Source organism: Falco cherrug, chromosome 5 (genome assembly GCF_023634085.1).
Source record: "Falco cherrug isolate bFalChe1 chromosome 5, bFalChe1.pri, whole genome shotgun sequence".
In the NCBI taxonomy this organism is placed as follows: domain Eukaryota; kingdom Metazoa; phylum Chordata; class Aves; order Falconiformes; family Falconidae; genus Falco; species Falco cherrug.
This window is the reverse complement of record NC_073701.1, coordinates 71,215,360-71,243,220: the sequence shown is the minus strand read 5'-3', so window position 1 is coordinate 71,243,220 and position 27,861 is coordinate 71,215,360. Positions and strand designations below refer to the sequence as shown.

The 27,861-nt window shown below is 44.5% G+C and overlaps 1 protein-coding gene across 3 annotated transcripts in view; it reads left to right on the top strand.

Moving 5' to 3' along the window:
- AHCYL2 (adenosylhomocysteinase like 2) overlaps nucleotides 1-27,861 on the top strand; it is a 108,704-nt gene that overhangs the window by 63,429 nt on the left and 17,414 nt on the right. Inside the window, exons 1-6 of one of the 3 annotated variants that reach the window (XM_055711383.1) lie at nucleotides 211-282; nucleotides 11,499-11,607; nucleotides 20,822-20,965; nucleotides 21,682-21,782; nucleotides 22,437-22,539; nucleotides 23,447-23,541. In XM_055711383.1, the coding sequence (XP_055567358.1) occupies nucleotides 226-282; nucleotides 11,499-11,607; nucleotides 20,822-20,965; nucleotides 21,682-21,782; nucleotides 22,437-22,539; nucleotides 23,447-23,541 (609 nt within the window). In that variant the 5' untranslated portion in view covers nucleotides 211-225. Of the gene's footprint in view, nucleotides 1-210; nucleotides 283-7,387; nucleotides 7,582-11,498; nucleotides 11,608-20,821; nucleotides 20,966-21,681; nucleotides 21,783-22,436; nucleotides 22,540-23,446; nucleotides 23,542-27,861 lie in introns of those variants that run through there. The other 2 variants (XM_055711384.1, XM_055711382.1) reach the window with 2 other exon arrangements.

The following is a 27,861-nucleotide window of genomic DNA, read 5'->3' as shown; positions in this document are numbered from 1 at the left end:
GGATTTTGAACAGAAATGAGGAACCAAGCTGCCTGTCTCGCCCCTGAATACTTGGCTAATGAGGCTGGTTCATAACGAAGACCTCACTGGGGAGAACATCTGTCCACCAAAGTACCCAGCAAGCAGCTCAAGAGCAAGGGGGCTTGGCTGCTGGACTGGTGCATCCCGCTGCCATCCCTCTGCATCCCCTCTGCCAAACAAATGTAAGTGAGGAGAGTTTCACCTATGGAGAAGTGGGACAGCAATGCCAGCACCTCTGCTTTCCATGTGCCCGAGTGGATGGTGAGTTATTTAGCTTGTTGTTTTAGTCAGCACCTAGCCAGCTGATTGCTGCTTAATTTCTGGAGGGAGCTTCACATCTCGCTGCTCCATGTTGGGATGTGATGCCATTTAGCTGGAACGAGGGTCATTAAAAGTCCGATATTAATGAGGACTGCTAGACATCCTCCCCTGCCAACGCAGCATCATTCTTTGGCGCGAGCTGCCTAACTGAAAATGGCCAAGTGACGGAGGGAATGGCCCCCCATGGGCCACCCCATCTTGCAGATTTGTTATATTAAGAACTAATTTTTGTAGCAGTTTGGGACCAGCAGTGAGGAGGAGTGTGAGAAACTGCGGTGTGTTCCAGGAGACTTGGAATTTCATCAGGATCAGCACTGCAGATACTGTCTTTTCAGCTACTTTAATTTGTATCATCAATTTAGATTCTGTTGTTGGAATAAAACCTCTAAAACTTAAGACACCTTTCAGGGCATTGCATGCTGCTCCGCTTCATTTTGGTGGTTAAAGAGGTTAGAATAAATACCAGCAAATATTAAAATAGACTTCGCTTTGCTTTGCTTCCTGGTGGAAAGAATTCCCAAAGCAGCTGAAAATATAATGACATTGCTCCAAAAAGCAGGCAGTGCTTGGAAGACAGAAGGTTGCGTGTCTGGAGGTTGGCTTCCCATGTCCCCTGAGGGTCTGTGCAGTATCTTGTGGTCCAGAAATATTCATGACTTCAGAAGCACTGAAATTCTGTGTCAGTATTTGTTACCTCTTCCTAGGTTTCTGCTCATGTCTTCCATTTCTATTTTTGGAGTCATCCCTCTTGGTAGTTCTTCTAAAAATACTTAGATCACTATAATAAAAAGTTGATATTCTTGTGCTCTTATAAGGTAGTCTTGCTGCTTTGATCTTTATCTACAAATAGAGTCCATGCATGGTGATTTGATTCAAATTTCGTTATCCCCCTTTAATATCCAGCTTTGTGTACTCCCTACTGTCACTTTCTTAGTCTTTCTGGATTTTGTTTTTGTGAAATTGCAGTTTATCTTGCTGCTTCTCACTTACTTTTTATAGACTGCAGTTCCTTCAGGCTTCACCCCAGTTGTGTCGTATCAACAGTGAGGAAATTCATTTTGTATTTAAGGGTTAGCAGTGATAAGTTTTGCATAATGCACAACTTTTGTTTATTATTTCAAATGTGGATTTTTTTTGTTACAACTGTAGAAGTGTGGAGTTCTACTTAAAAACAAGCAGCAGATCTCTCCTTATGGATCTGTCCCCCTCTGTAATTTTCTCCTTTATGAATTTGGTACTGCTAGGATCTAGACTAGATGACAGAAACTTTATTTAAGTAGACCTTTTTTTCTTATGGCCATAGCAATTTCCTTTTGCAGCATGGATGTATGATTTTATAGATGATTTAAAGCTGCTGTGGCATCAGACTCCATCTACAAAGGGCTTGGGGCTATGTCCTCTAGCAAAGTTTTTAATCAGGATTTTAACTTGACTGATTTGCATTTTATGTGGTTTCTCAGGACAGTGTGGGGGTGAACAGCCACATTTCAAGACTTAATTAGTCTAAGCTTTAAAATGCTCATTATTTTTAAGGTCATTATTTCAAACAGTCTTTTATGTCTTAATGTTCTTACCAGGGTCTTTTGTTTACTACAGTGTGCCTCTTATTATTAACCAAATAACCAAGTATTGGAAAAAGGTATTATTAGGGAATAATAATAATAAACCCTTCTGCGTTACTTCTCAGAAGAGAAAGTTAAAATACAAATTCTCCCATAATCCTGTGGCTCTTGATTGTTGGGAGGAGATCTGCGGCAGGTCGATTTTGGTTTTGCAGAACTGCACCTGAGCTGTGATGGAGATTTGGGGGTTTGCAGACCTGAGCAACAACACAAACTGAAGTTATTTATTCTGCTGCGAGCCAAATTAAGGATCACAGTACTTCCCTTACTGGGTAAAAACCTCAGTTTTTGAAATCTGCAACTTGGATTTAATATTGACACTGAGCACCTATGTACCCACAGTAGTCTGGGAAAAACTTCTGTGTACAGTTGTGAGACACATGAGTTTGTCATCCCTACGAGGATGGGATCAGAAGAAGGGGAAATTCTGAATTTTCTGTTTCCTGAAATTCTGCAGCCAGTGAGTGCGTGAGGCAGAAGTGCTGTTTGACTTCGTGTCTTGTTTGTGAAGGCTTCAGCAATTTCAGGTTGTATAACTGAGTGATGTATAATCGAGAGTTTAGTTAATCTCTATTGGCATAGTCTTTAATAGGAATCACACAGTCACAGAATGGTTGAGGTTGGAAGGGACCTCTGGAGATCACCTAGTCCAGCCCCCTGCTAAAGCAGGTTCTCCCAGAGCAGGCTGCACAGTCACGTCCAGGTGGGTCTTGGATGTCTGCAGAGAAGGAGACCCCACAGCCTCTCTGGGCAGCCTGGTCCCATGCTCTGTCACCCTCACAGTAAAGAAGTTCTCCCTCATATTCAGGTGGAGCTCCCTGTGCTGCAGTTTGTGCCCGTTGCCCCTTGTCGTGTCACTGGGCACCCCTGAAAAGAGCCTGGCCCCGTCCTCTTGGCACTCGTCCTTAAGGTGTTTGTAGATATTGATGAGTAAGAAATCAAGCAAAGTGGGCACGAGGCCTTCATGGATGAGCAAGGAGCTTCTGGCAAACCTCAGACAGAAGAAGGAAGTTAACGTGATGCGGGAAAGGGGGCAGACCATGTAGGAGGAATATAGGGCTGTTGTCAGAGCATGCAGGGAGGCAGTGAGGAAGGTAAGGTCCAGTTGGAATTAAACCTGGTGAGGGATGTGAAGGACAATAAGAAGGGCTTCTTCAAGTACATCAGTAGGAAAAGGGTAACTAGGGAAAATGTGGGCCCACTGCTGAATGACGTAAAGATTCTCTAGTCTTTAGGGAATTAACAGGAGAGGCTCTCACTGTAATGGTGTAAATGCTCCTGGGTTGTGCTGTGGCATCACACACATGAAGGAGCTGTACGAACAATGGATGCTGGCCGAGTACAAATGCACTTACTGCTAGAGATGATGCACTGGCTCGTGATGACTCAGTAGTGTTTTCCATCTCTGACTTTTGAGATGCTACATTTTTTTAAATTGTAAAATTAAGTTGCCCCTTTGCTGCAAGTTGAAGTGATACAGAAATAACTGTTTCCTCTTTTGCCTGCCTTGTCACGGGATTGTGACCAACAGAGCCGGGGTGGACTGAGGGATCTGTTCTACAGCTGGGGGAGAAAATTTCTCTCTTCCTTGTCCTTCTCATCATCCCCAGTGGAGCTGCCTGGTTTAGGTGTTTATTATTTTCTTTTTTTCAAAGATACCTCCTTTCTGCTCCCACCAGTTACAGTAGCAGGGATGGCCACACTCATTCTTGCCATGCATTGGATGTAGGTGCTGCTGTTTGCTACCATGGAAGTATGCTCTATGTCAGTAAGCACTAAAATGTTGGAAGAGCTGCTTCTAGTTCTATCTCCAGGTTTTCCACCTGCAGCTTTAGTGCTGTGGGCCATGAAGGATTTTTTTTTCAAAAGAGGTAACCTGAGAGTGGGTTTCAGCCACTAGAGTGAGAGCAATGTCTTGATAGACATGGGCTGTCCTCATTAACAGTTGTCTTGGAGGTCAGAGGACGGAAACTGGTCTCAGTCCTAATAAAACATAGTAAATTGGGGTGTTTGGGGCTGCAGTCTAATGTTTGCACTGTACACAAACTCAGCCCAATGCTGAACATGAGTTAGAAATACACTGAGCTGAGAGCTGGCAGAGCACGGCAGGTGCACCACTGGTGTGAGGTCTTCCTGAATCAACGGTTTGAGTTTCTAACATGCTTGGAAACCACTTTGGCCCAGGTGGGTGACTCTTCGTTCCCATACTTTCTGTTCCAAGTCCTGTAGGCAAAATCAACCTTAACCTGCACATTCTCAAGCTGTTTTTTTCAGAAGAGAGATGCCAAAGGGTTAAATGGCTGTGTTAATCCTGGTGTTGGTCTCTGTGTGACCTTTTGGCTGGAGACCTGGAATCTTAAAGGCTTTGAGCTCCAGTTAAAGTTTTGGCTCAGTGAGCAGCATTGTCAGGATTACATATTAATTTAAGGCATGTGAAACTATGGAATAAATGGGTTTGAACAGTCCCTTTCTGGAAGTGATATGATCTAGGCTCAGAAGGTGGATCAGGAGAATAGAAGCTGCCTGAATTGTTGAAGCTGAGGGGTGCAGATCATTTCAAGCGTGGAGTGGGGAAGGCATTGCTGATACGGCGGAAGGGGAGCAGGTCTCTTCTCAGTTGCCTTTCAGATGCCAACACCTGGTGTCGCCGTACACATCTCCGGTTTCATGGGGGAAAGTGGAGCAGGAGATGAAATATCTGGCTTGGCAGGTCGAGTGCTGGAGGAAACCGGCTTTTCCTTCATGAATAGGGATGAGAGGGCAGGAGGAGGAGGTTGGGTCTGGGAGCTGCAAGCCCTGAGCTCTGGTGGAATATCAGAATAGTACTGTTGGTCCCCTCTCTTTTAGTCACAGCTGCAAAATTATGTCGCCATCTTTACCCTTCTTCATTAAAAAAAAAAATTAAATTAATTTCATCACTTGGCATCATAGATGCATGAGAAGTTTCTCCACTGAGAAGAGACCTTCCAGGCAGTTTGTCACATGAATAACCAAGTAATGGCAGCTCTTGAAGACCGCAAACTTGACCTGCTGTTTCATATGCGAATAGATGGATTTTAATTAGCTCCATAACTTGCTCTTTATTTCCCAAGTTTGTTGCAGGTGGATTTGAAAGCTGTTGGCAAGGTCAGAGAGCTTGTGCGACTTAATCACACAGAAAACTATTGTTTTCTCCCTTTGTTCCTTTAAAAAAATAAATACCCATGGCTAGGAATAAATCTGAGACGCTAGCACTACAAAAATGCTGTGCTCACAAAATTTGAAAGTTGAGAGAATTTACAAGGGTGCTTCCTCTTGCACATTGCACAAGGGGTGTGTGTGGTGGTTTTTGTAGCTGTTACAGTATTTTAAGGTTTCATTTAGCAGTTTTTAAAAGAGTAGAAGGTATTCCAAGCACATGGCATGGCTAAACTAACACGGAGGGAGGCTGCAGTAAGGTGGGGCTCCAGCCATGATTAAAAAACTGATTTTAATAATGAATGGTTTATTAAATTGTAGTGACAACTTGCATTTTACTAGGATTGAATGTATTTCTCCCTGTTTTTATTTGAAGAGTGAGCCAGAATACAACTGACATACAACTTGCAGAAGACACCTGAGCTGTGGATGGGAGAGGCAGGAAATAACTTTATTTTTAGAATTTATATAAAGCAGAGGTTCTTAATATTAGTGTCTCAGACTCAGTCTTCACTGGGGGGGGGGGGGGGAAGGGTGCCCCCCCCCCCCCCAAAAAAAAAAGCTATTTGAGTATCTTGATGTGATAACCTACTGGAGAAGTAGTTTGTGCTTTGGTGGTACCACCAAGGTGAACTTCATACACCCTTTAAAGCCTTTTAGCTTACTTACAGTGAACTAAAGTAGCATCTCTCTTAGGATTTTGCATGAAAAGGGTCATCAATAACATTAAAAATTAAAAACTTACTTTGAAAATACAGCTTTAACTGTAGTATCAGTTGAAGCAAATGGTGCTAATCCCAGTCTTGTATTCCCTGACATATTTCCATAGGGGAGATATCCCATATTTCCATTTTCTAGTTATTCTACAGATCCATTAAAGTCAGGAATTCTGTTTTTTTCCCTTCACAAAGCAGATGCTGCTTTCATACAGCCCAGGATTTTTTTCTCTTTCTGTGGAATCCTTGAAATCCACTATGGAGATGTAAAATGCTGTCATGGCATGTGCTTGTCTATGGAAACACTTTGGAGGAGCACTTGCAAGCAGTGCTGGCAGCATTTTCCCCATTGTGCTGTACCATCCACTAGACAACAGTGACAACTATTAAGGAGCAATATTTTATCAGATTGGAGCAATATTAGATCAGATCAGTGGTAAATTATTTCTAAAGCAGGTGTATATAACAATACAGAAAGCTGAGGGGAGCTTTTTTTTTCATATTTCGTTAGAATTGGTGTTGAGTCAATCGGTGATGCCTCGTCACTTGCCAGCTCCCTCTTTGGAAGCAGATGCTGAGGCTTTCTATGGGAATTGTCTTGGGTACATTGTCAGGGGCAAACCTCTTTGGATAACAGCTCCAACCACTAAATAAAAATTTAAAAAATTGCCCTGGAGTGGGTCTGCTTGGTCACTGGTAGGAAAGCATCACACTTCCCAAACCCTACTGCTGCATGAGCATCCCTCTAGGATTATCCACAGCATTTTCCTGCTGCTGTAGGTACCTGCAAGGTGGGAAAAGACTAGATATAAGGAAGAATTTTTTAAGATGAGGATGGTGAGGTGCTGGAACAGGTTGCCCAGAGAAGTTGTGGACACTCCATCCCTGGAAGTGTTCCAGCCCAGGTTGGATGGGGCTTGGAGCAACCTGGTCTAGTGGAAGGTGTCCGTGCCCCTAGCAGAGCGGTGGAACTAGGTGGTTTTCAAAGGTCCTTTCCAACCCAAACCATTCTGTGTTTCTGTGATTCTAAGAGGAATGGTCTAGTGCGGGAACAGTGGGATGGCTGTTGGGGCCTGGACCCTTCCAAGGACGGACTCTCTGCACTTGCTGACCTGGAGGACGGAGCAGGAACTGGCATAATTAAAAACCACTTTGCCATCTAACAAATGCCTTCATTGTTTTAGTTCCTCATTAGTTAATTTTCTTCTAATGAGGCTCTGTTAACGTAATCATCTGACATTGGGGAAAAAGAAAGTGGGGGGGAGAACCCAAGTTAAAAAGAGCCTAATTAGCAAGTTAATTATAGCGAGCAGGGAAATTTTCTGGTTATATAAATAAGCTATTGTTATGCACACACAAGCCAGGCCATGTTAAAAACTGCCGCTAACTGTCTAAGAGGTCAGGCAATCACTGTAATGCAGCATAAAACAGAAGTAGGGCTTGTTTGGTGGGACGCCTCATTAAGTCTTGGGGTCCTTTCCTGCCAGAAAAAGGGAGTCTGAAAATCCACGCGGTTCCCTTTCCCTCCCTCCCTCCCTCCCTCTTCCTCCACCTCGCAGCTGAAACCAGAGCGGGCAGGATCGGGATCGGCAGGGCTGGGAGGTATAAATCGGGGGGGCAGCCCCTGCCCTGGCGGGAGACAGTGCAGAGGGGCTGTCAGTGATGCCGTCATGCTGAACAAGAAGAAGTACAACGTGAATGGAGATTCAGGGATTAAAGCCCAGGTGAGGGCAGTCTTTAGTACCGTAATACCATTTTTCTACTTGAAAGTACATTTGTTCCTCTCTACCCCAACCTTTTCCCTCCTTTTCTTGCTGTTCCCCCACAGTCACTTATTTCTGGAGCTGACTGCATCCCCCTGCTTAGAGAAAATCCCAGTCTCTGGAGGACTTCTCTTCATTTTCTCTGGGGAGCAGGAGGTTTGAAATGATGAAGTGTTGTGCCAAATATGTTGCTCTGGGGTTGTTCTTCAGAGTACCATGATGGAGGAGTCCATGGGTTTGCAAGCAGGGAGATTGCCCAGGAAAACCTCGGATGATGAAACTTTTTTCTCTGGGTGAAGCAGCGTAGAGTGGCTCTTCACGGTAGAAATCCCAGGTCGAAGTGAGACTTAGCTCATTTGAAATGTAATGAGCATGCACCTGTATTCAGAAGTCATTAACCCCTTGTACCTCTGGAGGTGAGGTTTTTCAGCTTGAAATGTTTTTTTCCTGTTGGAAGTTGAAAGCAGCGACGTTTGTGTAGCTGCAGAGCAGGTTCGACTCCTAAATACAAGCAGCTGCAGCTCTCAAAAGCTTCACAGCCTCACAAAACCTGCACAGACTTTGAGGTTAAGTCTGTGCAAAGTTGGCTGTTACTTCCAGAAGCATTTTGGCATGAGCTGAGCGAGTTCATCCTGATACTAAATCACTGTTCTCATCCCCGTCTTGAATGCCCCATCTTTCTAGCCAGGCTGGAACATGACACATCTTGCCATCACCCACCTTGTGCCGTTCGGTAAGGATTTAAACCAGAGTTTTGGTTTGGGTAAGCAAGGTCTGGTTTTCTCCTTCTGTCTGGATTGAGTGTACGTTGCTGAGATTTCAACTCAAAAATAAACGTGTTGTGGGAACTTGCTTAAGGGTATATCTGTGTACCCTTTGCATGTCCACACAATACAAAATTTAGCACTGAATAAAGGTGGATACAATAGATGTCTTAAATCAGATTCCAGCATCCTTTCTTGCCTGGTCTCTCTGCTGCTCAAAGGATAAAGCTAAGAGACATTGGTGAAGTGTCAACACAACCTAAAAGTAGACCTGAGCCTTGACCTGGCCCCTTCCTGATGTTCTCCCCTTCTGGTGCTTCCTTCTACCTCTTGGCTGTCAGTGGCTTGCTCAGCTAAAGCTAAACCCGTTTTGTGGGAGCCTTTAAAGGGTTTAACCCTTAATGGCATTGAGGGCAGGGTTTATTATAAAGTCTAGTTTTGGTTCTGCCTAATTTGGTTCATGACTTTGCTTTTTGGCATGTACTTGCCTATCAGTCTTGGATGTGGAAGTACTTCAAGAGCTCTGCATGCAATTATCAATAGTACCGTGTCACTGGAAATAGTTGCATTGAATGTCCTTGAAGAGATTATGTGGGAAAGGAAAATGTTAATTGTAATACAAATTATTCACCCTTTGTTAGATTTCCAGACTCTCACTTTGCTGAGAGCATAGTTTCACACAAATAACCTGATGCTTAGATGAAGTTGCTCAGCTGTCAAGGGATTTGTTTTAAGGGGGGTGGGGAGTTATTTCAGGCCAACAGCTTCATAGAAAAGGAATATAAAAACTGGCATATGTGCACAAAGACCCCATCCCGCCGGGATCAGAGGTGTTAATCCACAATGCAAGTGTTGACTGTAATATGAGTTTGACATGGGTTTTTTTCTTCCCCTGTGTGTTTCCTGATCCGGTGTCACTCTGTTGTTTGGTTTGAGATTAGCAGAAAAGAAGGAGCTCCCAGGGGCTGCTGCAAATGCTCTCCCAGGTTCTTTCCCTCCTCCCCAGCAGCCTGGACTAGCTGTCCCTGGGCCAGCTCGGACTTAGGTTCACAGGGGACTCTGAAAGAGCTACCTGAGATGCTGATCACCTTTTTCCTTCACTTACTGGCCCAAAAAGCAGAGCACCAACTCTGTAGCATCACCAGTCCATCTCAAGTGCAATGTCAAGTGCCGTTACTTAAACCATTGAACTTGAACTTGAGTTCCCAACAGGATCAAATTCTTTCTGGTTAGGTGACTTCTTTAAACAAAACTAACTTCTCAAAATATGCCCAAGGGGTTAGTTAATAGACTCAATTAATGGCTTTCAGTATTTTGGAGATGTAAATATTTAACCCTGTTGTACCAGACTGAGTCAGTTTATGCTTGTAGCAAAGTCCAAGGAAATTTGCAATTGGAGGTTGTGTTTCCAGTTTCCCTGAGATTTATCATGTCTCGTGAACATAGTGGGAGCATCAGTGGTCGGCTTACAAAGTGATGAGCACAGAGAGTTAGAATATTTTCTAACAGGTTTTTCTTTCTGAATGCTTACATATGGCCCAGTAGCCACATAGAGATAATTAAAAAGGATGTTGAGCTGCTGGTGTGGGTTTGAGATGTGCTGTGTCCCTTGGGTAAGGCAGTTGGGCTCTGAGCAGGCTTGGTGTTTGCTGAAATGCATCTGATGTCTGTGAAGCTCTTTTGGGGTCACAAGCTGCAGGTCGGTGCTGATGTGAGCAGGGAAGCATTAAGACAAGTTCAACATGAGGTAGACGTCAACAGGGCACGGAAGAATTGCGTTTCTACTGTAAAATCACTAACAGTCATCTGTAAGAGCAGATGTTCAGTGTATGTGAAAACCTGGATTTGAGGAGTTTATGGTAAGGAAATACTGACTGGCTTTCTTGCTGTTCTTTTCAACCAAGGGCAGGAGTAAAATGAAGCTTGGAGAAAGATGTTCTTCTTTAAGTACCAGTGTTAAATCTCATTTTCCCCTTAAAAGTGCATAGATAAAAGTGACACTTCTTAACCTATCCTTTCTGTCCTCTCTGTGCTTTGGAGCAGATCAGCTTTGCTGACTTAAATATTTATCTCTTGGCTGGGCAGTTATTGCAGCTGTAGCATGGGCAGGGCTGAGCCTGGTTGTGCTCAGCTGCTTTCAAACCTACTGGTGGTCTTGGGGCTTCACAGATGTTCCTGGGAAGTCTGAAATCTTCATTCCTTGGTGATGACTGAAATGGAAATGGGCTTGATTCTTCATCTTGGGTGAGAAGGTTGCTATTTGTCATTCATAACAATTTGTCACAATGAGATGAGCTCCATGAAAAAACAAGGTAGATGCAAAATGCCACAAAATATTGCTGTTACATCCGTTGCTGAGGTATTATTGTAGGCACTGCTGGTAAATGATAGTTTGTTCCCTTTCTCCAACTTGGATAATCACATTTTGCCAGCCTGCACATCACTTCATTTACATGCCTTATCCTTCATTTCTTGATTTGTTCTATAAAGTTGTGTACTCTTGAATGCAATACTCTTAAATACTTGTGCTCCCCAGGCGTCCATGATCCCAACAGTTACAACAGCCTTGAGTGATGTATCTAATCTGAAATGTTTCTTAATATAGAGCGCAGCTGGAAGCTGTATTCATTACTCGAAGTGTTTTTATTTTTGCCTTTTGTGTTTTGTATAGCATATAGGGAGCATCTCATACTAGTCACCGCAATAAACGTTGCGAGAAGGGTCAGTGTCCGCATCAGCTCTGCAAATGTAGGGTGGCCCTAATAGGGCTTCTCTTGCAATGAATAACCCTTATCATCAGCATTTTGGAAAATAAGTTTGTGTGTAACGGGGACAGCAGCTTTGTAATTTGTGTGGTTAAAAGAGGAGTTTCAAGGTATTTGAAGGACAAGTGTGTTGATGCTGCGTCTGGTGGAAGGTCTGAAATTAAACAAAGTAGGCAATTTAGCATACCCTGTTCCAAATTAAATAACAGGAATAATAATAAATAACAATTCAGCGCATAACTGAGGTGGTGTCAGTGTCTGCTTAAGGCTTTGGGTTCTTGGGATTAATCTTCTCTATCAGACTGTTGGGGTTTTATGTCTGACTTAACTATTAATTTCCTTTTAACAGATCCAGTTTGCTGACCAAAAGCAAGAATTCAACAAGCGCCCAACGAAGATTGGCCGCCGTTCGCTTTCCCGCTCCATCTCGCAGTCCTCTACAGATAGCTACAGCTCAGGTGTGTGCCATCAGCTGCACGTACAGCATCTCTGCAGACCACAGGGTTTGTCCTGTGTTTTACTCAAGCAACTCCCAGATCTGATGTGCGGTCGGTAGTGTCAGAGGGAAGGCATGGACAGAGGATTGTTGCTTTTTTTCTTGTCTTCATGTATAGTTGGGTAGGAAATGAAGTTACTCTGATTCTCTCAACACTTCTCATCTCTCCTTATAAGCCTCATGTGCAGTTGTTACTGGCTTTCCTCCTCCCTTCCCTTTCCTTTTCCTTCCAGGCTCAGCAAAACAGTGTTTCCACTGTTCGTGCTTGCATGTCATCTTCCCTTCCTGTTCTTGAATAAATCCATGTGGATCCCACTGTAGGTTTGGACTTGCCCATTGCACATGAAATTGGAGTCTTTGCAAGAGCAGTGGTGACCTTTGAAGGCTTTGCGTGTGTCTTCTGTGCCTTTCCTGCTGGAATCTGTGAAATGAAATTTTTAGCAAGCAAGCAGTGGACTTCTCGTTCGGTCTTGCTAGTTGTACTTACAGGAACTCACTGGAGAGGGAGGTTGGGTTTACTGGGGATTTTTTGTTTTCTTTTAAATTTCAGGGCTCTTCTGAAGCACCAGGTATATTTACAAAGATTGGTTCTGGAAACTTGCTTTGTCTGGACTAATATTTGGTGGTTGTGCAGCACCATCCAGAAACCTTCAGGCTCTGGTCCCCCTGGTAGGAGGCTCGTTCCTTTGAGAAGATGGCACAGCAAAGTTTTGTTTTGACCTGCATAGGTTGTTTTGTTTTCTATGAACATGCATCATTTTCAAGGGAGACAACTGAAACTTAATTTCTGGAGCAGTCCATGAAGGTTTCTTAAAACCCAGTCAAAGGGAGGTCCCATGAAAAACAGGTTAGTTACACTGAGTGCCCCATTCATCAAACATCCGACATTTAGAAATCAAACATTCAACATTTCAAACTGATGCAAAAAAGGCAGCACAAGAAAGTCCTGAAAACAAATCTCCTGGTGGAAACTGGCATTTTTTCCCTACAGGAAAGAGTGCAGCCTTGAGAGAATGACTGCTAAAACTTACCTTGACTTCGAGTGAAGAAGGCGAAGTTGCCCTGTGCTTTGCAAACAGTCTCTAATGTTTGTTAGAGACTGGCAACAAATAAGTTGCCAGTGGCCACAGAGTGCTGAGGAAGTTCAGTGCAACTGCACTTCCCAGCACGTAGGAACGTCACGGGCCCATTCAGTAAAACATTACGTGCCCAAGTGGCACCTTCAGCTAAATTTACCCTAGTCCAGTAACATCCATGTGGGACTGGTATCACACCTCACCTTCCAGTGTCCTCTTTTCTTTGTCTCCAAGTGTGTCATTAAGTACCGTTACTGTGCTGGAGACCTTATGTCACTTCAGGAGTTGTTTATGAGGATAGTGGCTTTCCAGGAATAGGGAGAGGTCATCGGGGATGCTCTCAAATTGTTCAGGATAGGTCCATCTGGGATCCTTGGCACTTTGAAGGGAATACTGCTTGCTACCTGAAAATACTGCAGGTACTGTCCTAGCTGAGACCATCACAGAAGGGAATTTGGATCCAATTCCCCATCCCTCAAGGAGTCTTAATGCTTCTGATCCCCTTCTGGTCCTGGCCTCTTGAAGAAGATGCAGAATAAATCAGCTTCTAACACAAGGCTGCAAGGATTGGAGATGTAAGTGTCTTTGAAACTGGCGGAGGTATTATTTCTCAGCTCCTCCTGACTGTGAAGGCAAATGATCAGGCCTTTCTGGTGATGTGTACCAAACTTCATGTTAGAGTACCGTCAAGAGCTCTGAGATGAGTATTCAGGTTGGAGGCCAAGGTCTGTCTGCAGACCTTGCAGAGGTCTGGCTTTATGCCAGGGCCATGGGGAATAAGGATCATTCATGGTGAGGCTCCACCACAGTCTTTCACTTAGTCCCTGTCTATACCATGGATGCACCCATCCATGATATGGATGCATTTTTTGGATGCTTGGCAGGTCACAGTGTATTTGAGGAGAACCTGGCTAGGTATCTGGTAGTTTGAAGCATCAGAGACCACAAGAGCTCAAAAGTGCATCCTACCCTGACCCTCCCAGCTAGATACCTCTTGTATAACAAGAAATAATTCTTTTTCGGGGTAGATTATGTGCTGTGAGGTATGGTTGCGTTTAGGTTGCATACTTTGCTGGCCATGGACAACTGCCATTCTGCACAGTGAAAGCCTGTGGCCAAAAATCAAATCTGAAGGTAGTCCACCCATATCTGCTTGTATGAGGGTGTTTTGGGTCATATCCCTCCTGCAGCTTCCAGCTGCATGTCTGCTGTTGAAGGAAGCAGGACAGAGCCCATGGGCTCACGCAGGGCTGTCCATGCTGTCCAGTTGTGTGCATGGATGGATGTGAGCCGAGCCCTGCTGTGCCAGCCAGCCACAGCACCAAAGACCAGTCCCTCGCCTATTTTATTTCCCAGGGTGGATGCAGCTGACAATTACAGCTCAACTTGATGCCCATCTGAAGTCCTAGTAGATCTTCACTGTTGAAGCTTTAGAGAATGTCCCTGTTCTTGTGCCTGGCCTGCCATGGTACGTGCCATAACCTATTGGGAGCAAACAGGGTAAAACCTCCTGTGTGTGATGAACGTGGTTTCATGGGGTTTTTTTGAGCTATCAGGAGATGGTGTACAGAGCAGCATGTGAGTGAGCAGCAAAGCATGGAGCAATCCTCTCTGCCAGCACAAGTGATGAGCTAGATGCCAACACTAAAGGGCAACCACATTAGTAGCGGAAGTTTGAGGAGCCAGGAAGTCTGAGAGGTTTAAACAGGGACATTTTAGCTCCGTGAAGTGTAGAAAGCCTCCACGAACTCAGGATCTGGCTCCTGGCTGACTGCTGCAATGAGACACTGTGTACAGAACTTGTAATTGAGCCTAGGTGGTGGGCCAGAAGTCTTCCTGACGTAGGGATGGAAAGCCTCTTTTTCATTTCTCTACTCATTTCTCTGATGTTAAGGTTATTGGGGTTGAGCTGGGACAGGAGCACACTGTGACAACCCACTAGGTTGAGGCAGTATTATCAGTCCTGCCCGTCTCCCATCCCTTCGGGCTGTAACGTATCTCAGAACCAGTCAGATAAGATGTCTGAGCAGATTTATATGAAGTGGCTTTGTGGCAGTAGTGCATTGCCCGTAACAGAGATGGTTACGTGTGTGCTCCCTGAAAAACATGGTAGATGAGGACCTACAAGCTTTTCACCTTTTTCAGCAACCCAGGTTTAGAAGAGCAAAGGTAACTAGTAGAAAAGTTGTGGTTATGTGGTCCTTTCAGCTCTGGGCAGAGGCAGGTGCTCACCTCCAGAAGGTGCAGCTGCTGGAGGTTGTGATCTGATCCTGGGCACACAAACAGTGAAAGCCATGCACAGTCTGATGGCTTCACCCTGGTTCCTGTGGAACAAGTGACTGTTCTTTGTCTCCTTTCCAGGTTCTTGGGTTGCTGCTTCTTTCATGTTGCCTTGTATTCTTGGAGGAAGCTCCAGAGCCTCCTCCAGAGGCTTGGAGGAGCCCCCCAAGGTTGGGGACAACCTGGACGACCCATCACCCCTGCAGTGGCTGTGTTCCCACACAAAGGGCTTTTAGGAGAAATTGGGGAATGTGCATGCTGGGTCCTCTCGAGGGAGAAATCAGCTGGGGCTCTGTTTGCACTTTGTAAGCCATCTGGATTATGTTTATAATGGTATCATCTTGGGCAGCATGTTTTAAGCTGGCTTTAATGATTAGACTTCCCTAATACAGGTCTGTGATTAATATAACATTTGCACAGGTTTTACAACTCCATCCAATATCTAATCAGGGTATATTTTATAACTCATTTTTTAAGACTAATAGGCTGATTAGCCTGTCTAATGTCATTGTGTTTGCTCCTGATTCAGAGCTGAAAGAACTTGAAGCAACTTTGGGGAATCCTCCTCTGCCCCTTGCACTTAGCATCTCCTGCTAAAGCATCAGCAAATGCAATTAATTAGCTTGTGAAAGTATTACATTTCCCTCCTAATGAAAGCTGCTAGCCTGACAGTCAGGACGGAAGACTTCTATTCCCACGACAGTTGCAAGATGGGTGGATAAATCCCATTACTACCTCTCAGCATGGATCTTTGTCATTCTCTTTTTAGGGGTGAGCAGTAGCACAGTGTAAACAATCCATTAAGCCCTCCTGGGATGGAAAAAGGCTGGAAAAAAAAGAAGCGTGAGGAGCAGAGAGATGATAATGGAGGGGAAGAATCATGGAATCATTTAGGTTGGAAAAGACCTTGAAGATCATTGAGTCCAACCATTAACCCAGCACTGCCAAGCCCACCACTGAGCCATGTCCCTAAGCACCACATCTACACATCTGTTAAATCCCTTCAGGGGTAGTGGCTGCACCACCTCCCTGGGCAGCCTGTTCCAATGCTTGACAACCCTTTCAGTGAAGACATTTTTCCTAATACCCCATCTAAACCTCCCCTGGCACAACTTGAGTCCATTTACTCTCATCCTGTCACTTGTCACTTAGGAGAGAAGACCAGCCCCCACCTTGCTGCAACCTCCTTCCAGGCAGCTGGAGGGAGCGAGAAGGTCCCCCCTGAGCCTCCTTTTCTCCAGGCTGAACACTCCCAGTTCCCTCAGCCCCTCCTCATCAGACATGTGTTCCAGCCCTTTCCCCAGCTGCGTTGCTCTTTGGACACATGAGAGGAGTGAGGAGGTCCTCAGCTTTGGAAGTGGTGGGCGTGAGTGAAGGAGTGAAACTCAAGTGACTCTTACCTGAAACATGCATGGTGGGAAGGCAGTCATCCCAGCATCTCTGCTCAAAATGATGGGGAGGTGCCAGTGGTGTTTTAGTGATGCAAGAGAGGCCTGGGTGTGGAAACAGCATCTCTGCAAACAGCCTGTGGTTTCTTGCTCTTCCTGCCAATCAAAACTGGAAAAAATTGATCAAAATCATCAGCTGGTCTCCAAAATAGGTACAGTCCGTGAAGCTGTGATGTGAAAAAGCTTATTCCAAGGTGCCATGTGTGGCTAACTGAATTCTGCTAGAAGCAATAATGGGAAAAATGAGGGTGGTGAGGCGCTGGCACAGGTTGCCCAGAGAAGCTGTGGCTGCCCCATCCCTGGAAGTGTTCAAGGGCAGGTTGGACGGGGCTTGGAGCAACCTGGTCTAGTTGAAGATGTCCCTGCTCATGGCAGGCGGGCTGGACTAGATGGCCTTGAAAGGTCCCTTCCAACTCAAACTATTCTATGATTCTATGAAAAAACAGCAGAAACACTGCTGAACATGAAAACTTTTATCACTTGGTTGCTTTAAAGTACCGAGAATGAAAATACTAAGAATCTGTGCTGATCTGACTCTTCAAATTAGAAATAAAAGTCTCTTATCCATATTTGCTATTAGCCACCAGTTTTCTGTAGTAGTTCCACTTCATTTAAAATGAGTCATTTTTCTCACCAGAGGAATTAATTGTTTTCTGTGCTGTTTGGGAGGGGTTTACATGCCCAAGGACGCACCAGGATGTTTAACAGCGTCTGCTATTGCAAACCAGGGAAAGGCACTGACCTGACAGCTCAGTTTTGGAGTTGAGGGCATGTTTTGCCATTGTGCCGGGCGAATAACTTAAATTTCACTAACTGTTCTTTCCCTTTCTGCAAAACTCAGATAAGTGTTATCTGCTTGAGCAAAGGCTTTTGGGGATCAGCTGGTTTATATCAGCCCAGTGCTTTGAATACTAAAGCACGCAGCGTTGTGTATTGTGCACCGCATACACGTTAGGTGGGCAGTGAAATGGAATTAGAACCATAAATATCTTTAGTTAAAGGGCAATGTCTTCATCCTCATGCTGTTTCATAACTTTCAAAAGGCTATACGGAAAGGAAACAAGGTTTTTCTTTTTAGTTGGGCTGTTGTGGGCAAGGTTGACCCCTTTTTGCCCTTACCAATGCCAATACTACAGATGCAAGTGGATCCTCATGTAAAATAGTAAAATATTACCAAAGCTAAGTTTAGCTGAACTTAGGCTCTGACCTGGTCTTTGCTCGGTCAGGACATGGGCTGCAGGTGTCTGCTTTCCTCCCCCAACATTTTTCCCCTGGATAACAGTGCCTGAGACCTGCTGCTGTTTTCATTGAAATAATACAACTTATATTAAAATGGTATGTGGCTCTACAGAATGCCAATCCCAGTTATGAAGCTTTCATTATTCAACTTCTGGGTGATTGGAGATGATATTTAGGAGGCTGTTTGTCCCATTGGTTAATTGGATATTTCTAGATTACAGGTGGTAAGAATCGTTTCCTTTCTCTGCTTCATTTTCATTTTACAGAAAAGCAAGGGCAAAATTTAGTATTATGTATTAGTATGCTATTATACTACACTAACAATATTAGTTTAATTACCATAGTGCTATATGCACTATTCTATGTTATATGTACGTAACGGTAAAGAACCATCCGCATATGAAAATATGGTTGCCATCTAGGTGGGTTTTTTGTTTGAAAAAATTACTTTCAGCCCCCAGAATGAAGATCTGTGGTTTTAAAGAAACCTCTGCATAGATTAGCTGTCTTCAAAGAAATAATCCTCCTTTAACTAATTAATCCTTCCTTCTGGAGTCCTTGATACAAAAGCGCTTGGTATTATATAAGGTGCTCTTTTGTTATTAAGCCAGGCTTCTGGTCCTTCAAGAGCTGCTGTGGGATTGTGAGCACAAATTCAGAAATACATTGCCATCAGCGTGTTGTTTGCAGGGTCGGACTTGCCTTTCACACCCTGCTGAGGATGGAGCCTTTGCAGAGAAATTTCAGCAATGCATAATTCTCTGTAAGCGGATTAAGACCTGAGCGGGTCTTGGGGAGCCTGGCACACCAACAGTGGCAGCACTAAGCTTTTTTTCCTTCAGATCATTCAAGCGCTTCACATGGGCCAGAAGAGAAAGTAATCAGCTTGCTGGGTGCTGCAGGAAAGACGAACCCATGGCCGTGTTGGGGAGGAAGGGTTTAACTCTTTGGTTTGGATTTTCTGCTGTGAAAGTGCTAACAGAGCCATTGAAATTCTGGGCAGAGGGGTGGTTTGCCTTTACTTCAAGTTCTCTGAGGGCGCTCTTGGTTTCGGTCTTCACTTGAGATCTGGATGCTTCTGGAAGGCTGCAGCTCTTTGGGAACACTGGTGGGTGGTTCAACCATGCATGCCATTCTTACTGTAACACTGTGTAAGAAGTACTCACCCTTCCTACTACCTAATTCCTTTGGCAGAATTGGAGTAGAAGGTTGGGAATCTGTACTGACTGGTGAGTAGAACTCCCTTGGGTGTTTGGTGTAGATCATTCCCTCTTGGAGACTGTGCCAGGGAGAGAAGCTAGCTCACACACACAGCAACACCTTGCCCAAAGCCAGTAGCTGTTGAGTTTGACTATGCAACGTTTCCTAGGTAAAGATTTAACTAATGCTGTTCCAATGTTGTGGAAGAGAGCTCATCATCAGATGTGATGCCCTCACACATGTACGCATCATTTGCTAGCAATGCATGATAATGGCTAACTCCACCGAGGCTGTCATGGATAGTGCTGTTCTACAAAGGTGGTCCTCTTCTGCTGTAACAAATAATTTGATGCCAGGTCTCATGTTCATTTTAGATGAACCACGTGATCTGGGGAGTAAAGACTTGGAGTAGAAGCTCAGGGCAATTTAATGAGGAATGGGGAATGACCGTGTGGATGAGGCTTTGAGTCCTGGAAAGGTCCTCTGGAAGGGAAAGAGGAGTAATGCTTTCTAGTTCATCTCCAAGCCTTACGTGTTGCTTTGACCAGAAGATGAAAGGGGTCTGGTTTCCCACATGGGAGAATATTCCAGAGGAGAGCGTGGCACAAATGGTCTTTTAGCTGATCCGGTAAACTGGAAGCAGAAGTGGTAGCTAATTCATTGTGGCTCAAATTGAAAATGGACTCTACATGTGATTTTAGTAATCAAAATAAGTGGGAAGGGGGATTTCTAACTCCTTGAAGGGCTCTTCAGTAAATCTTCTTGCGTCTGCTATAGACTAGTTGCCTAACCAAAAGTTTGGAGCATGTTGATAGGAAAGGAAGGCAGTTCTTGACTGCAGTTGTAATTAATTCTGTGTTCACATGCACATCTACACCCAGAAGCCATATATCATCAAGAAGCATAATCTGATTCTGTGAGACTGTATGTTTGCTATCCGCTGTAGGCTCCTCACTTTGGAGAGAGGTAGTGCCATCTTTCTTCCTCTTATCAAAAGAGCAAGAGGGAGGAGGGGTTAAAGAAGATCCAGAAAGGCAAAAGATTAAATACACGTCCAATTGTTTGTAATTATAATAGAAAAGAAGGGGAATACCCAAGGGCTGGATTGAGCTGTCTGTAGATTTACAGAGTTGTTGGTGGGAAGGAACCACCAAGGGCATCTCTCCCCCCACCCAGTCAGAGCAGGTCATTGCCAGCACAGGATCAGGTGAGCCATGGCTCCCTCTAACCAGTTCCTGACGTCCTCCAAGGATGGAGAGCCACCACCTCTCTGGGCAACCTGTGCCAATGTTGCATTATCCTTCCCATGAAGAAGTTTCGCCCTACCATCCCATGTGAGCCTCCCAAGCCCAAGCAGCAACTTTTGGCCATTGCCCTTATTGAGGAACATTGGAACTGAGCAAATCCAAGGACTGGGAATACCACCATAACTGAACAATAATTAACTAGTGGCCTTCACCATGCTGTTGTTTAAAATGAAATAGGGTCTTGCACCTATCCTGTCTTTAATTACAAGTTTTAATGTTTTGGAAGTACTGAAAACATTAATAGGCATTTTTTGTTGGCTATCTTAGAGCTGTAAAGGCTTAAAATTTGGGAAGAAAGATGGGAGAAGGCCACAGAGGAGTTGCAAAGCATGAGGAGATGTGACCACAGGGGACATGGGCAGTGCTTAAGCTAATTACCTCTGGTGTGGTGTTCAGGTAGAGGTAGATGAGAGTGAGTAAGTCATTGCAGGTAAGAGCTGACTGTGGGGAAACTGTCATCGTAAGGAGGAGGGGAAATCCCAGCCGAGGACAGAGGGAGCTGGCATGTACACATGGAGAAGCACATCCATAGACACGTTCAGCAGATCATCTGTGTCCTTCCACTGCAGGTGGTTTGGCTTTAGGGAATATTTTGTTTTGTTTCTTACCTCCTTTTCTTCCTCCAGCTGCCTCCTACACAGACAGCTCTGATGATGAGACCTCCCCGCGAGACAAACAGCAGAAGAACTCCAAAGGCAGTAGTGATTTCTGTGTGAAAAACATAAAGCAGGCAGAATTTGGGCGTCGAGAGATTGAAATTGCTGAACAAGGTAAATGGGGCACGTTCCTCATGCTCCATGTTGTCCTAGGCTGTCCTGTGGGGTTCTTCTTTCCCCCAAATCCTCTTCTTGTGAGGGTCGGTACATTGGTGATTTCTTGACACCGTTCCTGTTAGAGATGGGAAAACTTTTACAGGATTTTGTGGAATGGAAAGGAGTAACAGGGTTATACTGTGTAGCTCCAGCCAGTCAACTGCTGAAGGACTACTCTGTAGTCAAATGCATTTTGCTAAAATCAGTAGAAAAGATGAAATCCATCAAATAAATTAAACAACTTTGCTTTGGCATGATTGTCTCCAAAAATCCGTAGCAAAGGCAATGCAGTGTGTAGGTAGTTGCAGGAATACTGGAGAGGCTGACAAGAGCAACGAGTCCCAAGTCCTCAGTCTGAAGCAGGTTTTCCTCCAGCCTCACCTGGGCATTTGCAGGTAGAAATTTGAAAATGCAGTGATGCTACATGCTAAATAACGGGGTGTGTATGTGTGTGTGTGTGGTGAAATTCAGAGGGTTATTGGGTCCTTTTCAGCTGTGCCATGACTTATTTGATGCTTGCTCTCAAGGCTTTAGCTCTTTTTGAAGCTGCCATAGCTGTACAAATTCATAGGAGTACCAGATAGCAGGGCAAGAAGTTATGCTGGCTGTTTTATTCCATGCTCATCCCTCTTTCCATCACATTGATGGACTTCTTTTTTACTTTTACTTTTCAGAAATGCCCGCGCTGATGGCTTTGAGGAAGAGAGCTCAGGGAGAGAAGCCACTGGCCGGGGCCAAGATCGTGGGCTGCACACACATTACAGCCCAGACAGCTGTAAGACCCTGTCCACAAACTCCAGACAGGGATTTTCCTCTGATTGTTCTCTAAAATAGACCCCCAAGCAGATAATACAGAGATGTGGTCTCTGAGTCCAGCACCTTACATTGAACAAAAATAGAATGGTCGATTTTGCAAATGTTTCTAAATAGAGCCAGTGCTTTAAAGGTGATGTAATGCATGCATCTGTAAGGCATTGCTTGAGTAGTAGAGACTAAGGAAATTGAATTATCTGTATCGTATGAGCCAGAAGAAGTGGTCACTGATCAGAGCTTTAATGCCATTCAAGATCTGTAGTTTCTTCTCCAAACATGGACCAGGAGTGCTTTCTCCTGACTAGATTTGGGACCTTGCTGATTGAAATCTGCATAGATATATATATGTTTCTACATATATCCACACACATATATAGGCTGCATATAGAATATGCTTTGAAGTTCTTATTTGCTAAATCCATTTGAAATGGTAAAAAAAAAGAAGTAATTGCAAAATTGGTTTCTATGCAACTTTCTAACGATCCCTGATGCTGCTTAAAACCAACTTCAGATACCCCCCAGAAGCTTTCCCATAAATAGCAAATAAAAATCCCAGTTATGTATTGCTCTTTGCATTGCTCTTTCTGATTTTTTTGTTGTTGATGTTTAAATCCAGGTCCTAATGGAGACTCTTGGTGCATTGGGTGCGCAGTGCCGATGGGCTGCATGCAACATCTACTCTACTCTTAATGAAGTGGCTGCTGCCCTTGCTGAAAGCGGTAGGAAACATCACCTGCTTTGTTCTTTCTGTTTTTAAAAAGATTTCTTGCTGTCCCATCGTATTTAGCTCATTTACCATCTCTTACAGTTTTTTCCCTTCATTCTCTTCAATTTAGAATAAACCTATAGGAGGTAAACAGCACAAGATCAATCCCTTTCATGGCTGTGAAAATCTTAGAATGATTTTTCTTTGGAGTATAGAAGTACGTAGTACAAATGATGGTGATGCACATTATTAGCTGAACAGGCTTTGTGAATCTGGAAGTTGTTTTGCTAAGAGAAACAAAGCTAAATTTTATTTCAGGTCTATAAATTTGAGTCATAACTTTGGCTAAAAGGAGTGAAAGAAGGAATTTTTGGGGGACATAATTCACAAAACAGAAGCTGTCCCTGTTGCTGCTCACCTGGGAGATGCCTTAATTCAAATCCTGTTTTACCTGGGCAAGGCCAGGATTCTACCGTGAGAGCTGGGAGGCCCAGAAGAAGCCAAACCCACTAGCTTGCCTGTTGTCTTCCTCGCTGAAGCTGAATAATAATTGCTTATGAGTCAGAATGCATTCAAGTAAATTTGTGGCTAACATGCCTAAAAGGGAGGTAGGACATGTAACTCAGAGCGAAAGCTTGATTTCACAAATAAATGTTATTGTTAGGAGGGTGTTGCCCTCTCTTCTGGTGGCTACAGCTTTTTCTTGGGGGAGAGGAAGAAACTGGGAAGGCTAAAGCTGACTCCTGTCTGCTGCCTTCAGTGTGTGTCTTCAGTGTGTATCTCGAAGCTCAATGTTGAAAAATCAGACTGCAGGCAAGACCACAGTGGTGTCAGGAGCCCAGTTCATCATGTGTGGACATAGGGAGAGCCAATCCCTAAGGGATTTGCTGTGCTAGCATCTGTCTTCCTCTCTGTGCCAGGGTTCCCTGTCTTCGCCTGGAAGGGAGAATCTGAAGATGACTTCTGGTGGTGCATTGATCGCTGCGTCAACGTCGAAGGATGGCAGCCCAACATGGTGAGACAAGGCCGACTGTAAAATACTTTGCATGAGTTGAAGCACAGGTGGCTCTCATCTAAAGAGAAGGAGGCAGGTTTAGTGCTAGTCTCTGTTTTCCTCCTGAATTTAGACCTAACTTAGCAGTCAAGGCTTGGTGCTAACTCAGCACTTACCTTCAAACTGCTTTACAATTAACTACGCAATGTGAGAAATTAACTTACCTCAGTCTCACAGGTGTAAAGTCAGGGAGAAGGTGGGTTGAATGACTTCTGCATGTGGATCTTGCCTACCAAGCAAGGTTTTGTTTACTATTGTTTAAATGAGGATATCTGCATTAGTGCAAAGTTTATTTGGATTGGGTGCTTCATTTTCTTCCAGAGTAGCTTGCTACAGTTTAAACCAAACTCATTTAATCTAGCCAGTTAAAACATTACTCAAAATCAGTGTGTTCTGAAAAGGGGTCACATCCATTTTACCATGCATTCACACCTTTGGTTGATGTGATTTTTCGTATCTAGGCAAAGCCTCTGTTTCAGAACAAAAATTAGATTTTTAGGTGATTTCCACACTTTATGCCTGCTCTTACTGTACAAACACAAAACCTCAGGTAACCCCACTCCATACTTTGCTGTTTTATTCTGCCCTTGTTTCTATGGAAAACAGAGAACCCTGAACTAGGTGAGCGGAATAATTTGCAGCTGTCAAATGTGCCGTTTTCATCATGCTTCCCGACAGGTTTTGAGCCCTGGAGCTTATGATGTAAATCGGATTAAAAGTAATCAAAGGTAGAAGATAGGCATGTATCTGTTTTGTTTGTTTGCCAATACCAGTTTGTTTGAGGTGGGTGTTTTGTCCCTTCCAGTTTACACCTGCTCACTTCCTTGATGTCACCTTTAAAAAGAATCGTGAATGTCAAAAAAACCAACCCCAAGCTATGAATTTGAGTCTAGACATGATAGCAGATTTCTTCTTCTTTTTGAGGAATAATTTCCCTTTGAAAATGTCAGTAATTGAAGAAGTCAGTGTGCCAGAATATGCATATTACGCTTTCCCAGGATCTCTTCAGACCTCTTGATTCTGCGATGTGTCTCCAACCATCCGTGTATTTTCAGACCTGCTTCTGAAGCACAGAAATAATTGCTAGGGAGCACCAAATACCTTGGATCTAGCAGTTCTCAAAGACTTGCACACTGGATTTTGGAGGTCCACATTTTTAGAGATAAGATATAGAATGCTGGACACGGGGTGAAGAGCAGGTGTGGAAAGGATCTTCTTCATATGGTTATTTCAGAAGAGAGGAGCTAGCAAACATGGCCAAAGAAGCAAGGTGAAATTTGCCTCTCCAGTCCATCCAGTGTCAAGGCAGAAGCGAGATGGACCTACTCTGCTTGCTGTGCTGATGGCAACTTTTTAGAGCATGCATCATATTTTTTCTCTCCTTTTGAGACTGAGAATTTCCCCTGATATCCTGAATCAAGGACATATGTCCCCAGGTTGTAGGACTGAGCTGAGCTGCTGCTCCTGGCAGCCTGTGACCTTTGTGTAAACCTAAATCTAACCTCTTTTCATAGAGTCATGGCATGGGTTGGATTGGAAGGGACCTTAAAGGTTATCTAGTCTAACACCCCTGCTGTGGGCAGGGACACCTTCCACTAGACCAGGTTGCTCCAAGCCCCATCCAACCTGGCCTTGAACACTTCCAGGGATGGGGCAGCCACAGCTTCTCTGGGCAGCCTGTGCCAGTGCCTCATCACTCTCATAGTGAAAATCATCTCTTGTCCTGTCTTCTCTTCCCATCAACAAAATACCAACACTACCTTTCAGAGTCATTGATGATTATTAGGGGTCATACAATGCTTTGAAAATGTTCTGGGCAGCACTACATGCCACAGTGTGATCAGATGGGAAATTCTCTCTCTGTAAAAAGTGATTTAGTAACATGCCTGTCTCTGCCCAGCATGAAATAATCAATTTGGACTCTTATAAAGTGAAGAGTAATTCAGAGCATAAGTAATCCAGCTTGTACTAGTTGATCCGAGATGAAAGTAGCATGGAAAGGTGTCTCCACTTCCAGGCTTCTGTGTCTTTAAGCTCAATAAGAGAAGTAAAATCTCTATTTCTACCTAAGAGAAAGCATTATGAGTCAACGTAGTTCAGCAGCTTGTTGTAAGCCTTGTGGACTTAATATCGGGGCTTGAAATACACCCCAGGAGTCCTGTTTAGCATTGCTTCGCTGCCCCCCCCACCAGTCCTGTGTCCAGGTAGGCACTGCAAGGAGTGATGGAGTTGACCTTGTATGTCCCACACAGCTAAGCAGGGATGTCTCGCCGACCAAAAGTCTGAATGTTCAATGTTAGGACTTCGGTGTGGCGTCAGTCCACAGTAACAGTTAGCCGCAAATACTGAGAGTCTCTGAAACAAGACACCTTGGGTTTTCTGGTGGGAATGGCAGACCTTCGGAGGAGTGCTCTCTCTGGACAGGAATGGCTCAGAGGTTTATTTTCCTGAAAAATACCAAATCTGCAGCCCTGAGAGTTTGATTTCCTTTGCAGCATAAACTGATGTAGAACCACACTGCTGCCGGGGAATTTCAGTGCCGCCTCCAACCATGCCTTCCTGCCATCTCCTTGTGTTTTCACCAGTCATTTTCTATAGTGAGTTATTTTCAACCATGTTGCTGAGCTAATCCTAGCTAATTTTAATCATCTTGCTTTTGGCAAGATCAACCACGTGATGTCAGCTGTTGCCCCAACAGAGTTGGAAGGAGGACAGGGTAAGATGTTCAGTGGAAGCAGGGACTTAGGTGGGTTTAAAGAGGTTGTTAAGATGGCACCCTGAGACACCAGGTTCTTTCATGGAAGAGCCAGAGATTTTCTGCTGGAGAAAACATGAAATGGAAGGGCCGAGGGAGTGAGAAGTCACAGCCTTTCTGTGAAGACAAGCAATGTGAAACTGGTTGCTTGGAGAGAAAAGCACTGAGAGAGAAACACCTACCAAGGGAATATGGATACATCAAACCAGTCAAAAATCATACAGATTCAAGGTGAATACTGCTGTGGAGGAGCAGAGCTAGATATCTCCTGGTGCTTGGGTCGGGGGGTGGTCCCATCTCCAGAGAGAGAAATGTCCCTGTAGGCACAGCACAGGGTGAAAGGAAGATGTTTTTTACAGGCACAATGACTCCCAGCATGTTCTGCTCCAGGATGAAAGTGCCAAAATCAAGAGGGAGGTTGATGAACTGCAGCCAGGAGCGTTGGTTTGCAGGTTGTGCCTCTCAGTGGGCGTCAGGCAGCAGCACTGAGAGGCAGAGCAAGGCTCACATCTCTAATGGCTGGTTTTCTGTATGAAAAATTCTTTGCATGTCAAATAGAGGCTTTTTTCCCAGGAAAAAATCAGCCTGGGAAGAATTTAAATGAAGGCAGATAACCCGTGTAAAGCTGAAAAAACTGCAGGAATATGGGGCAGATACCACGGGCTTTGCCGCTGGCCATTTGGGGATGCTCCACAAAGGTGACCTTCCATCAAAAACTAGTTCCTCCGTTGGGTTGGGTTGGGTTTTTTTAATCTCCTGCCCTCCTAGAAAAGAGGAAACTGCCAGCCCCCAGAATTTGCTTTTAGAAAGAGGATTATGTGCACTATTAAATGGGGATTAATGAAATGAAGATGTCCTTGGAGCCAGGCTGCTGAATTCCTACGTTGGCTGGCCCAGGAGAGCTTCTTAACCCACTTAACCCTTACCTGCCTCTACTTCCCAGTCTGTTAGTGGGAGGTGGATCTGGGTGGTCTCCAGCAGGTGGCCCTGGAGACTCAAGAGACAGGTCTGCATGGAAGATGCGTGCTCTGCTCTGGCAGGACACCATGTGGTTTCCATACATTCATGGAGGAGCAGCTGCTACCCACAGCATTCGCCATCAGTGGAAAATCCTGCCATTTAGAGAGAAAAAGGTTGTATGAGTATGTAGCGTTTCCAAGTAGCTCTTGCCCATGGATGTCAGCGTGGTGATTCTACAAAGCTCAGAAACATTGTCTTTGTGCCCACAATGGGGCTTCTGTCACAGGAACATGCTGGGAGTGTTAGTTTTTCTTAGGTGGCTACAGATGTGTGTGGCAGAGGGTCTCTGCTGAGCTCCACCACCAGCCGATCAGCAGAGGTGCTGCTGCCCAGGATTGACATTTGCATGTTAGGTCACCTGCACCCACACCAGTGGGTTAATAAGGGCTGGCTCAGCAGTCAGGTCTTGAACGTTGGTGTTAGGGAACATGCAAAGAGAAGGAAGAGGAGAAGGATAGTGGTGATCACAATTATGATGCTGATGCTGTATGAAATCTTTGACGTTG